This window comes from Sturnira hondurensis, unplaced genomic scaffold, assembly GCF_014824575.4.
Source record: "Sturnira hondurensis isolate 20B ecotype Veracruz unplaced genomic scaffold, ASM1482457v3 Scaffold0024152, whole genome shotgun sequence".
Taxonomy (NCBI): Eukaryota; Metazoa; Chordata; class Mammalia; order Chiroptera; family Phyllostomidae; genus Sturnira; species Sturnira hondurensis.
Window position 1 is genome coordinate 8,697,479 of NW_028096783.1, and position 13,973 is coordinate 8,711,451.

Here is a 13,973-nt window from a genome sequence, read left to right on the forward strand (position 1 = left end):
GAGCTATGGCAGGAACACCCTTCCATCCAGGACGGCGGGTGCTCGCTGGGCTGCTGGGGGTGCCCAAGTGACAGGCTGGGGCGCAGGCTCTGGCCGTGGGCAGCAGAACCTGCTCAAGCCTCCTGGGAGAGCACCGATCTCCCTGTTTTCCCAGGTGCACGGGCTCATTTTTGTAGCAGTAAATGTGAGCAATAAACAGCATCTCACTGGTACTTGCAGGGAAATGTCCAGGATTCTCAGATGCAACTTTAAGTTCTTAAAAGCAAAACCGCTGCCTCCCTGAAATGTTGCTTCTTAAATAAAAATCCCCCCACTGCCTGTTTCTAAGACATGACCATGATAAAGCCGTATTTTTAGAGCCTGTTACATAACTCACGATGGAGTAAATCTCTAACTGAAGACATTAAGAAACAAAAGAGAAAAAACTTTTAAAAATTCTCTATGTCGGCAGAAACATCAGTAAAAGCATAACGCCCTCTCTTCTGAACTGTTTTACTTTGCAAAGGTATCAGTGTGTGGACTTGCACGCGCGAGTGCGGTGGGCATGCCTGGAGGCAGGTGGGCACCAGAAGCTGGAAGCCCCAGCTGGGAGGGAGGATTGAAGCTCAGGGCTTTGCACAGACTGGGATTCCCAGGACAGCGAAGCTCTACTGCCCTCTCGTGGCAACATGAGACATTTACAGGAGAAGTGACCTCAGATTCCATACACTAACTTCAAAAACACCCCAGTAGCCCCCACAAAGACAATTTCACCCATGAAAAGATTAGAATAAGAAATAACGTTACCTCTTTATTCAAAAGTATCCTGTGCTTCACATCCATTTGGTTTCAAAATGACTTCAGGTCCTTAATACTAAGTCTACCCCATTTATTTTTGCCATAAGCAGCACTTTCATGTTGAAAAAACCTCCACATTAAATAAAAACACCTTTAAAGCCCCCTGGGGCATTTTCACATAAACCAGGAAACGCCACAGTGACAAAGTTCTGTCTTCAATGCCCGATCTTTTCGATTTCGTCCAGGTCTTCCGGGTCGAGCTGCTCAATGCTGCTGTCTGAAAGAGCAGGGACAGCCCTTCTTACGGGGCCCACGTGCACCTTCCTGCCCAGCCACCCACCTCTCAGACGCAGCGACACTGCTGACTGCGTGTCCCTGCAGCCCTGGCTGGGACAGCCTTGAGCACGGACGTCCTCTAGGCCAGACGAGGGGGGATGGCATCAAAACAACCAACTAATATGAACTAAAACAACACTGTGTGCACCAGACCCCAGAACCCGAATGTCTGGACACCCTAAGACAGGAAAAAAGGCCACCGCCCACGTGCAGGCTGGGGAAGGAATGGAGTGAGTGTGTGTGAGTGTGCACAGGAGGCAGCAGGGTGGGGGACTAAAGCTCCTCCACTGAGGTCACTTCCTGAGACCAGCTCTTGAGGGGCTCACAGCAAGAGTAGGGCCTAATGGTTGTCCCTGCCCTGCCCCCCCTCCCCGGGAGTCCTCCCTCGGTTATCCTAACACAGGGCTCACAATTGACCTCCCCAAAGGGTCTGCAGACACGCGACAGTGGTCTCCAAACCCTTAAGATTCTATGCCAAATCTCATGCACGTGCCTGGGGAGAGTCCACGCTTCCCACAAAGGTTAAGGACCACTGTCCTCGAGGGCGATATATCTGGAGCCACGCAACAGCTCCTGCCTTGTTCCCCAGCCATATCCATGGGCTCTGGGGCTGGGGGTCACTTGAGAAGTGGACCCCACAGGGAACACCACCCCCGGCACAACCTCCAGTGGGCAGCGGGCCAGCCCCAGGGCCCCAGCAGGCTCAGAGGTGGGCAGCAGGCCTGAGAGTGCAGGACTGTCCCACTTGGCAGGGTGGGGCAAAGAGAAGGGAAAATGTAAATAAAAGAGGAAGCTGGGGACAGAATATAATCTCCAAGGATGTCACTACTTTGCTTCGCCTGGTTCCTTATTCTGGGCATGGAAACCCGCTACAGGGCCCAGAACGAGCAATGACACATAAATCTGAGCTATTACTGATGCCCCTTGACTTAAAGTGTTCTATTTAACCCCCACACGCAAACCGATCAACCTCCTGTGGCAGGAACTCCGGCCCCGCTGGCATCAGAGCCCGGGATGCACCCCTGCCATCAGCATGGATGACCACAGCGCCCCCTGGTGGGGCACTACTCACTGAAGTGGTCCTGGATCTTCATAAGCAGGGGCAGCTTATTCACTTCTATCATATTGAAGGCGAGGCCTTTCTTCCCAAAGCGCCCTGTCCGCCCGATGCGGTGGAGGTAGGTCTCATAGTCCGGCTCCCCGAGCTGGTTCACGGGGAGGTCAAAGTTCACAACGATCGTGACCTGCTTCACATCAATCCCTAGAGGAGGGGAGACAGTGGGGGGTCCTGTCACTTCTTCCTCAGGATACTGCCACCAAGACCCACACTCTCGGAGGGAGGTCGCACTTCGCAGGCTGGGATGCACGTGACCGAAAGGGTCCCGGTCAGGCTGTTTGCTTGCAGGGCACACCCACGACACCTGCCAGGTCCATGGAGGCCACTCCTACAGGAGTGTGAACACACAGTGTGTGCCCACACGAGTGCATGCACATGCACAGTGAGAAGGGGTCTTCCCAGGAGCGCAGAGCCACGCCGCCCCCTGCTCCTGCTGTGCCACATCACCAGCAGCCCCCTCGGCAGCCTGTCCCCTTGCCCGTCGCAGGGCCCAGCTCCGCTCATTCCACGGCCATTGCTCCGTCACAGTCAGGTCTCCTCAGCCTCGCCTCCGTGTCCCCACAGTTTCCGGGCAGGTTTCCTCTCCTCCCCGCTCCAAGCGCTCACCAGGAGCACGGCAGCTGGGTCCGGGGCACAAGCCCGCCCGCCCGCCGCCCAACGTGTGCAGCACAGAGCACAAGCCCAATGCAAACTCCTCTCCCGAACACACAAAGCCGGAGTCTAGGCCCAGGGTCTTGCCATTTCCCAAGCAAACTGCAAATTCTCATCAAGCTGAAGTCTGCCCTTCCCTCCAAAGCTTCCCCAGCCCATGTTTCCCAGCACCCCCTGTGTGGCCCCCGGGGCCCCCGGCCCCGACGAGCTGCCAGGTCCAGCCTCATGTCCCTGGCACAAAGTGTGCTCGGACCCATGTGTCCGCTTCCCTCTGGGGCCCGCAGTGCTGTCCAGATGGGAACCACTAACCTCACGCAGCTGTTTAATTTTCAGTTAATTCAAATTAGCAGTTCAGCTCCTTAGTCACACTCGACAGCCACATATGGCTGGTGGCTCCCAACTGGCCAGCACAGAACAGGCCATTTCCACCTACAGAGAAACCCCTCCTTGATGTCCCGGACTAGACAGTCAGAGGTCGAGGCAGCACCTCGCCCTTTCTCAGAACCCCTCCCCGAGGGCCTGTCTCAGTCAACAGTAGGGGGGTAAATAGAGTGTGCGGCGGGTCTAGGAGAGGACACCACAGGAATGAAGAAAGTTGGAAACCCCTTCTCTTGAAAACACAAACATTTCCCCCCCAGCGGTCAACACAGTCTTTAAAATTAGGAACGCCTCAGAGATGCACATCAGGAGTGTCCATGCGGCCCATCCATCACGGGAACACTACTCAGCCTTGACAAGGACTGAACCCGAGACCCATAACAGCACTAATAAATTCGAAAGCATTACGTCAAATGGATAAGTCAGACACAAAGGTTGCCAACTGTATCACTTAATTCTTATGGGATCTGGAAGAGACAAAACATAAGACAGAAATCTGACCTTCCGTGGCCGGGGCTGAACATGGCAGCGGCTGACCACAAGGTGGCACCATTTGGAGGGGAGATGGCAACGTGCTGTCTTTAATTCATTAGAGTGATGGTTACAGGAAGACGTATGTCTGTCAACTCTTTGCACACAGCACGCTTTACACCATGCACTACGCACTGAGCCATGCACTCAGAGGTGTAAATTTTACCACCCATAAAACACAACAAACATGACTTTAAACACATGCACACGCACCTCGAGCACAGACGTTGGTTGTTATGAGAACTTTCTCTTTCCCGTCCCGGAAGCTCTGAAGGATGCAGGCCCGCTGGTCCACGGTCAGCTCTCCGCTTAACAAAGCCACCTGGTGGCCATCCTGTATCATCGCCACCGTCAACCACTTGGCACTTTTACGCGTCTACATGACACAAAAGGGAAAGCAAGCTCAGCACCGGGGGCTAAAGGCAAGCGGCCGTGTCTGCAGTGCTCCCGTGCGCAGGGAGGGCCGGGCAGGACCGCCCTGGTAGCACCTGGAGTGCGGCCGGGGCTCCTCTGTGCTTCGAAGGCGCATGCCCTGCTCGGCCGAGAAACAGGGCTGTTCTCCCCACCTCCTGTGGTGGGGTGAGACAATGTAACAGCGATGACATCAGACTCTCTAGAGTGTTTCATGCCAGGTGTGCCACTGAAGTCTTTCCACACAACAATCTGATGAAGCAGTTATCTCATTTCAGTTTAAAAATTTAAGAAAAAGCTTAAAAACCTGGGTAACTTGCTCAAGGTTACATGGCTAGTCTGCGGTGGAGCCATGCTTTCCTTTATTCTACAGACACATCTGCAGTGCTGTCCAGGTGCCCGGTGGGCGCTATCCTGGCGCAGGGGACAGGAGAACAGGCAGATGGGGCCCAGCTGTCATGGAGCTTGGAGTGTCCATGCGGCAGTGAGAAAATACATACATGAGCAGTGCTCAGGTATTTATTAATGTCAGACACCAAAAATGTCAGAGAGCAAAAAATAAACGTGAACGTAAGATCAGCGGGAGTAACATTCACAGCGATACGATAGGTGCGTGGCCACTCACAAGAAGTCAGGGACAGAAGAGAACGTTCTCCACCTGACAAAGGGCACCGGTCGAAACCCAACTGTAACCAGCGACCCACGGGGGACAGTGTTAGGAGCCACCTCTCTAAGAGGAGGGGGCCGTCTGTTTAACACCCGGAGTCCCATTCCCCGACTTCACCTTTCTAAGTTTCACCCACAAAACACAAGTCCTTTGTACTGGCAGTCACCCTGAAGGTTAAACTACAGGATGGACCAGATGTGTTGAGCACGGGGACCTGGCTCTGTGGCGCCTCCGAGGGTCACGGCCCCTCCCGCCTCCCGCAGGGAAGCCTGGGCGTGGGGGAGACGATCGGCCGTCACCTGGCAGAAGATGATGGCCTGGCCAATGGTGATGCCGCCATAGATGTTGCACAGGGCGCGGTACTTGTCCGTCTCCCCCTCGCACAGCACGTAGTACTGGCGGATGTTGTCCAGGGTGAGCTCCTCTTTGCGCAGCTTGATCACGTTGGGGTCAGGAATGATCCGCTCCGCAAACTGCCACACCGAGTCCTCAAAGGTTGCTGAGAAGAGGAGCATCTGGCATCCGGATGACAAAGACCTGTGACAGAATCCGGGAGGAGGCTGTGACCTGCTGCCATCGTGCCCGCCGCTTTCGGCCACTGCTCACCCTGCTCCGGGGTGAGCGTCCACGGTGTGCCTGCTGCCAGCTGCACCTCCGTGCAAAGAGCAATGAGTCTGGCTCCTCCTCCAGATCCAGAATTGGGAAAAAACGTGTACGCTGAATGTGGGACTAGGGGCATAATTTACGTGTATATTCTGCAGGGTTTCGGGCTTTTGCACCCATTTTTCTCTTTAGGAGAAGCCAAGCATGAGGGTCTAGGCACTGTGCACAGTGACTGACTCACGCAGCGTTCCCTGGGGGAGAGGGACACAGAGGCTGTCCTTCCCGGGCATGGGCCCTGTGTCTTGGGAGGGAAAGAACAGCAGCCACAGCGACCTTGACTTGAGGTGGGAAGAAACTGGACATAAGTAAAAAGCAGGAGAAATGGGACTGCATGCGAACTGTAAAGTGAAGCCGCAACCAACACAGGGCTGAGTTTACATAAAGTCCCAAACCAGGTAAAACGCATCTGCGGAGTCAGCAGTCAGAACGCAGGCTGGCCCCGGAGGGGCGGGGGAGGGGCTGGTGGTGAACAGGCTGCGGGCGAGGCTGCAGCAAGGCTCCCCCTGTCTCCGTCCCCCCTTTCTTGGTCCACACCGCAGTTCCAGAAGCCCAGCCTGTCTGCGGTCATTCACACCGCTGTACCTGGTCTGCACATCAGTAGAAAGCTAATTTCTGAAAACAAAAAAAGGGCCCACAGAGCAATCCCCACATCTGAGAAGACAGAACACTTAGAAAAACTAGCTGCCAGCGCCACGAGAGGAAGGGAGAGGTCACAGAGCCCAGGTCCCCACTGGGGCCCGGCTCTTCGCCACGCTTTTCAAGTAACAGCGGGACAGACTTCAGTCACCCGCGGCGACCTGTCTGTGTGTGCTCTCTCCTGGGCCCCACGCTCCACCAGTGTGGCTCTGCAGACACAAAAAGGTCTGAATCCACAAACACGCACCAGGCGCAGCGCTAACGATGTACGCTGCCCAGAAGAGCTGTACGAGGAAAATGTAATTTGAGTAACACATTGCTCAGCAGCAAGCAGTATTTATGTCGTAATGATAGCGGTACTTGCTGGCAATGAACACATTTACACTGTAAGTGCAGGGAGGTGTCAGAGGGGACAGGAAAGGAGAGTGATTGGTGGTTACAGAAGCACTGAAGGCCTGCCTCCTCCAATGGGAAGTCAGCAAAGACCACACCTCGAGAAAACAGCAGTGTGAGCCCAGTATTTAAAGACATGAACGTTAACATCCCAACAGAGATGTATTTCTGGGAGGACGGGGCAGGGGTTAATCTCTTTCGCTGCCAGGCTTTTGAATACTATCATTTACATAATATTTGAATATAACACTAAATGTACAAATACTTCACTTAAAAAGAAGAGACACAGAGTTCTGAAGCTCACTCCCAGGAATTCTGATTCAGTCCATCTCAGGTTGGGGCTGGGGGCGTGTCGTTTTCAGCCCCTCCGTGGCCCCGGGGGCGAGGCCTGGGACAGGGGCGGGGTTCACTTCCCAAGTTACAGGCGAAGTTGGGACCAGACTACTGGGCTCCTGCTTGGTCACCCTCCTCTCTGTGCCCTCATCTACCCACTGTGACCCTCTAGGAGCCCTATCAGGTTTCAATAAATTGTCTTCAGAGTTTTACTCCAAATATAAAACAAAAAGTGTACTGGCAAATTTGGGGGCAAAAGCAAGTCTGTGGATTCATCTGTAAGGGTGGTTAAAGGAAAGCAGTGGGGAAGGTGGAAATTCCCAGCAGCCTGTGGGCTGAGAGAACAAGGGAAACTGCGTTTGTTTCCACAGTGAAGGGAGCGGGAGACCGGGCAGGAAAGAGGAGGAGGAGCCGACAAATGAAATTTCTCATCCAGACAGAAGGCCCGGGAAGAAAGGATGAATACGAGGGTTACCTCTGAATTCGAATGCTCTGGTCAGAGAATCCCTGAGTGTCGATCATCACGTCTGCCTCATCCAGGACGAACACACGAATCTTGGTCAGGTCGAATAATTTTCGCTTGAAAAACCAATGCAGGACAGTCCCGGGGGTGCCGATGATAATTTGTTTGGTGAGGTCAGTGCTTCTGGGAACTGGGGAGAGACGGGTTTGGAGGGCTGCTTCAGACGCATACAGCCTGCAGCTCGGGGCAACGCAACACATTTTAAATGTGCTTAAACCAAAGCACATTTCCAAGTGCAAAAGTGACGTCAAGTGACGTCATTTCCTGATGTCACCATGGTTTTCAAAGTGTCAGAGTTTTAAAATAAGCTCCCGAAGCTCTAGTTTTATGGTCATGGTCACCTCCTGCATATTTGTGTCACTGCGAGGTGACTGCCCTACGGAGTCACAGGCACAGCTGTGCAAGCCCCACGAGCTTCCCCCCAAGATGGGCACCACCCCCCCGTACCCACCCAGAGGTGGTGTCGAGTAAACGGCGGCATCTGACACAGCTGGTCAGAGGAATGGAGTGGGGTTCTCCACGCTGGTGTGGAAAGATGCCCCAAACACGTAAGTCTCTGCACATTCTGAAAAAATAATCCCGGTTTTGCAAACACTGTACAAATGCACGTATGTACATTTGCACGTGTGTGAGTCCCACACAAAGGGCAAAGGAAGCACTGCTAACAAAACCACAGTTGTCTTGGGAAGCAGGTTCCTGCAGGACAGGGAAGAGCAGCTTTCCCTTTTACTTCCTGGTCCGTGTTTTAAAGAGTTTTTTTCCTGCCACACACACATAATATGTTAATAGAAAAGCTAACTGTCAGAGCTGCTCCGTACCAAACAACTGAGCTTTAAAGAAAAGAACCCAGGAAAGCATCCTCCTTCAGGGAGTGGGAATGACGGGAGCAGGGTCCTTGTCGGGCACCCCGGTGGTTCCATCTGTATGCATCACTCCGTTCGCCCCCGACACCGACTCTGCAGGACAGGAGCCACCACAGCCCCGTTTTAAAGGTAAAGGTCATAAAGGTCAAAAGCCGAGAGGTCATAAAACAGGCTTGTTAGTAGTGGAGTCAGGATTCAAAACGGCAGCCAAGCCCGGCTTGCTGGCACGTACTTGGGTTCCCGCGCACAGCATACATCACTTGAACGTCCACGCAGAACTTCCCCATCTGCTCGACCACACGGCCCGTCTGCAGAGCCAGCTCATACGTCGGAGCCAGGCAGAGGCACTGAAACGGAGGGAGGGGAAAGAGAGAGATGCCTGCAGCCATCGCACGAGTCTGATATCCAGCTAACACAGGCACAGACGTGAAAGGGGAGGGGAAAACGTTTTCAGTTGAATAGTTTCAGCAGCTGGCGGGTGCTGAGCATGAGGAGAGAAGGAGCTGCAGGATGGAGAACGAGCTGCTTTTGATACGCTCCTCTCTAAGGGCCATGAAGACACGTGGGCTACTGGTCACACTTTCTTAGGTCGGGGAGGAGTGGAATGGAAAGAGGCTGTCAACCAAAAAGAGGGGAAATGCGACAAATGACAGCTTGAGTGGGATCCTCATCGCCCCCTGCTGGCCGTGAAAGCCTTCCCGTGTCCGGGATGCTGCCTGCCTGACCTGATCCTCCGGCTGCATGCCTGGCAGAGCACTGCCCCCACCTCTCTCACTGGTACCTCCCTCCCCTCGTGGATGGCGGCTGCTGACGAGGGAAGAGGCTGAGGGAAGAAGCTGGAGATGCCTGATGTTTCAACTAAAGGTGTGCAGTAGAGAGGAGAAGGAAACAGAGCTAAAATGGTAAAAAGTCGTTTTGCAAATGCAGCTTTTCCCGAAGAATTTTTATTCATAGTATCAAACTCCAAATATCAATTTCACTGAACTGGTCTTTTAGACGAGACTGGGTGTGTTCAGGGTGGTATGGCTGTAGAGTGAACTTGTCTTTTTAAAAAAGTGATTTCTGCCCTGTCGGCGGCTCAGTTGGTTGGAGCATCGTCCCGCACACCAAAAGGTTGCAGATTTGATCCCTGGTCAAGGCACATATAGAAGGCAACCGACTGATTTCTCTCTCACATCAATATTTCTCCCTATCCACCCCACCCCACTTCCCTCCCTACCCCTTCCTCTCTCTCCAAAATCAACAAACACACCCCTCGGGTGAGGGTTTAAAATAAACAAACACACATTCGATTTCATACATCCAGCTCCAGCTAGTCACACCCTCAGCTTCTCCCATCGAGCCAAGTGTAAGCCGCCTGGAGATGCTTTGTCCTCCCCACCGCACTGGGCGCACTCTGTGCTTAGGTGCTCAGCCTGTCAAACAAGTGGATGACAACGGTTTGGAGAAAGGGGGCGATGACCACGTATTTTCCACGAGAGGAAGCTGGACCAGGAGCGGGCCCAGCACCATTCCGTCCCTGCTCGGTCACTCTCTGATCCCTGTGAGCTGAGCGAGATGTTTCCCTCTCCGAGACTCAGTTTCCTCCTCTGCTGAAGGGGTGAGGCGGGCAGGGGACTGTCCTTCACACCGAGCACAGCGCGGAGAGCGTACACTGCTTCTGGGAACCAGCAGTTCCCACAGGCCAGGCATGGTGCTTGGTGTTTGGATTGGGGGGGACAGAGAAGGACAATCCAGGCCCTTACGGATGTCATCTTCACAGAGAAGGAAACCGACTCTGAAACATCTGCTGCCTCTCATAAAACACTCAGCTCCTAAAGAGAGAGGCTGGGACTGGAACCGGTGCGACTAGATTGCCTGTGCTCTCCATCTAGGCCCCGTACTTCTGCCTGACACTCTACAACTTTTTGGAAGCAGGTCTACTGTAAATGTATCACTGCCGCAATGTCACCTGTTCCTAAAGTGTCATGGGCACTACAAGTAGCCCTGTCTCTCTCTCAGCTTTCCCTTACCTGTGGGAACAGATCCAAGGCGTTAACTCTGCTGAGCATCGCCAAGACGAAAGCAGCTGTTTTTCCCGTTCCAGACTGGCTCTGCGCGATGAGGTTCTGGGGTCTGTAGATAAGAGGAGACCACTGGACGTACAGCAAAGACAAGGGCCTGGGCATAAACTGAGCATCAGAGACTAAAACTAGCTGAGCGGGATGCCACCACCCTGGAAACTCACGGGTGCGCCAGCATCATAGGGAGAGCTGTCTCTTGGATTTTGGATGGTCTGTTAAATCCCATTGCATAGATCCCCTTTAGCAACTCTTCCTTTCTGTCAAAAGAACAACAAAAAAATCAGACACTTAAAGCCCATGACTGGCCCGTAGCCTCAGAAATATGAACCTGAAAGGTTCATGTCCACATGAAGCCACTTTGTAGCTGAGCTTCAAAAGTAGTATCTAGAAATACATAATTCACACCTCAACTCCCAAACACATACAACCATGCCTGTAGAACTGGACCCCTAAAAAAATGCCCTGTGCTACAGGCCCAGGATGACAACAGTAATAGAAGCTAACACTGAACTTTCCGTTGAACCAAGGGAAAGAGGAAAACCTCATCCGACAGAGGTGTATCAGTCTGGAGATTGACGCACGCCAGGAGAGTTTTCTTTCCTACCTAAGCAAAAAACTACGTGAGGTTATTTAATTATTTTTAATGAATGACAAACTTTGAAGTTTTAACAGCTATTTCCAGAGAAGACAGAAACGTATTTATCTATGAAGCCTGCCCAGGACCAGAAGACACCCTCAGCTCCTCCTCCTACACCAGCCTGTCTGAACGCGCCTCCCCCTGCATCTCTCAATGACATTAGAAGGCGGGGGAAGTGAAATGGCTGGGACGCTTCCACCTTCAACAACCTATATTTTGGGTGCGTTTAATTGGCAGACCAATCGGTCGATTACCGGCAGCCAACTTTTCATCGGAGGCAGGCTTCCCCTTCAATTTAGAAAATGCCCAGGCATTAGGATTTTGGATCCGTCCCCTTGGCGAACGTCCCTATCAGTAAAACACACTTCCTCAAAGCCAAGTGATCAATCCCTAGGAAATGCAAACCCATCTGGGAACGGTATTCATTTTAATACCCGTATCAGGGTTCTGGTATGGAGAGCAGTGATATGGCTGTGTCTGGCCTCACAATTTCCCTCTGCACAGGAAGATTAAAATATTTTATCCCCCCAAAAGTTCTCTCTTTGCTGAGCAAGGCAGGTACTCTATTGTTCCTTTTTGAGCTGCATTTCAATTGACTGCGAAATGTGCACGTCTCAGGTTAACATGACATATCCGAACACAAAGGGGAGACCCTGACGGTCTGATTGCTGGTGGCCCGTTTGCGCCGTGCTTTCCAGCATTTCCCACTGAGGAGCGGGAATACTCACAGCCGCAGCTCTCCAAATGTTTTCACGGAGTAGAGTGGGGACTTGGGATCCTTCTGTAAGACTTCGACTTTGTGACTGGACTCTACCAAGGACTGCCGGAGCAACTTGTTCAAGAGTGAATTCGCTGCCAAATCCACTGGAGGAGCAAGAAGAAAAGAAGGGAGCGCTGCAGGGGCATCCAGGCTTCCTAAATGACACCCAGTGTGTTGCTCCGTGCAGTTCAGTGCTGTGTACTGGTGTGAACTGCTCCTACTCTCGTCTTTCTTCCAAACATGTTTCCAGGGCCCTGCTGGGCAGGGCTCGGTTGGCTGAGCATCGTCCCACAAAACCAAAGGCTGACCGTGTCATTCCCAGTCAGGGCACATGCCTAGGTTGTGGGTGTGGCCCCGCTGGGGTGCGTGCAGGGAGCAACCGATTGATTTTTCTGTCCCTCTCTCCCTCCCTTCCCCTCTTCAAATGTAGAGAAATAAAATCTTTTCAAACATAATTTAAAAAAATAAATAATGACATAGAAAAGAGAGAGGGAAGACATAGCAGAAAAGACATTCCAGAAAGAATGACATAGCACTGAGAGTTCCTTTTTTTTTTCAGGAGGCTCCAGTTTCTTACGCTCCGCTGCTGCACCAACCTCCAACTCCAGCACGCCCACAGCCATGGGTACCTCGCCAGCTGAAAATTCTTAACCCACTGCTATGAATTTCATGTCAACATCCTCTAAGAAATACACTCCACTCCTAAGTCAGTATCTCTCCTGATATGCACTATTTATAGAGAAAATGGGGGCAAAGCCACTTCTCCGATCGAGGTCATCACGTTACGAGGCTCATGATGAAATGAAACAATGCTAGTAGATACATGCAAATGAACTGATCTCTCACCTTCATCTTCTACGTCTTCTTCTGTGTTATTAATGGGATAACCTAAAAGGATAGAAGAGAAGCAATAAGTGGAAAGGTAAGTGCCCAGCAGAAATGCAAAGCATTTTATGCCAATTTCTCTTTCCAGTTCTACACGTGCACTGACAGGGTCATCCCGTGGAGGGTGGGTAAAAAGACTGGAAGGCAGTGGAGGGCCTTGAATGCTAAATTAAGGAAGCCAAATGTATTTCAGTTGCCAGCAACATGAGGGAAGCGATGGTCTCCAATGGAGGCCAATCAGCTCTTCCCTTCAGCACCTACCTAGGCCTGGGACAGTAGCCCTTTTCACATCCTGAGGATCCTTCTGGTGGGGGATGAAGTTTGAAAACTATTGAAAGACACAAATTTCAACCAACATTAGGAAGCAAGACTTCAAGCAGCACAGTGCTGCCCCTAACGGGGCTCGAAGGAGCACAGGAAAAGACCGCCCAAATATTGTTCCCTTTGTGATGGTAAGGTACGAATGGCTTCCTCTCAGGAACAGTTCTTCTGTGTGAATTACCCTAAGACTGGAGGAGACTCTTTGCTGGCCCTGTATGTGCAGGCCCTCTAGTCTAAACGTGGCCGTCCTGATGGCGGCGGGGGGGTGGGGGGGGGGCAGTCACACACACGATGGAAATAGGAGGCTAGGAAAGCGCATGGTAGATAGATGGAAGGAAGCTAGTCTAGGCTTCATGGTAAAGTGGGGAGAGTAGAAAATTCGGTCTGCTTGGGACAACCGGCCGCTTTCCCTTCAAGGACTTACAGATGTCTTCACTTTGCCCTTTCAAACCAGAGATCTTTCTCTCTGGGTCTCCCTTTTCTGGTGCCTTCTTCCAAGCCCTTGCCACTCCCCATCCCCACCGCAACCCATAGATTTCCCCTGGGAGTTCAGTCCTAGCCCCCAACCCTCTGCCCTCGGCTCAGTGGCGGTTACTTGGCTGTTCACATGTTCGCTCTCGGATCCTGGGTCGCCTTTCCAAAGTAACGACGCCATGGCTGGGATCACCGCTATGACCCCAGCACGTGCCTCCGCCCTGGCGAAGAACGTCCGGCCTCACCGTTCGGCCAATGAGCTCCCTCCAGGGGCAGGCGCACAAGCCGCGACCACCAGTGGTGCTGCGCAAGCGCCTGGCTCTGGCTCCCAGGAGGAGGGGGGCGGAGGGGGGCGGAGGGGGGCGGAGGGGGGCGGAGGGGGGCGGAGGGGGGCGGAGGGGGGCGGAGGGGGGTCTTTGGGGAGCTCAGGAGGTACTGGTGAGGAAGAGGGGCTGCGGGAGAATCTGCCATCAGCCAGGCTGCTCCTTGACCAGCCCCACACCCTGCCAGGTGGTGAAAGCCGGGGAGGGGCACTGTCGCAGTGGACATCTGCC

The 13,973-nt window shown here is 52.9% G+C and overlaps 1 protein-coding gene across 1 annotated transcript; it reads right to left on the reverse strand.

Annotated features, from left to right (window-relative positions):
• Positions 1-868: 868 nt before the first annotated feature.
• On the reverse strand, positions 869-10,583 carry DDX25 (DEAD-box helicase 25). Its single transcript, XM_037038171.1, has 8 exons — positions 10,507-10,583; positions 10,292-10,394; positions 8,512-8,626; positions 7,369-7,546; positions 5,168-5,405; positions 4,004-4,166; positions 2,186-2,374; positions 869-1,054 (listed from the first exon to the last, which is right to left on the reverse strand). Exons 1-8 carry the CDS (start codon positions 10,566-10,568, stop codon positions 993-995), a joined length of 1,110 nt encoding a protein of 369 aa, XP_036894066.1. The 5' UTR covers positions 10,569-10,583; the 3' UTR covers positions 869-992.
• Positions 10,584-13,973: the final 3,390 nt, after the last annotated feature.

Excerpts from the sequence above, each read along its gene's own strand:
- DDX25 (XM_037038171.1), bottom strand. The coding sequence starts at position 10,568 with ATGGGATTTAACAGACCATCCAAAATCCAAGAGACAGCTCTCCCTATG. Across the intron at positions 8,627-10,291 it reads CCTTGGATCTGTTCCCACAG|TGCCTCTGCCTGGCTCCGAC; the intron begins GTAAGGGAAAGC and ends CCTCCGTTTCAG. Across the intron at positions 1,055-2,185 it reads GAAGATCCAGGACCACTTCA|ACAGCAGCATTGAGCAGCTC; the intron begins GTGAGTAGTGCC and ends CTGCTCTTTCAG.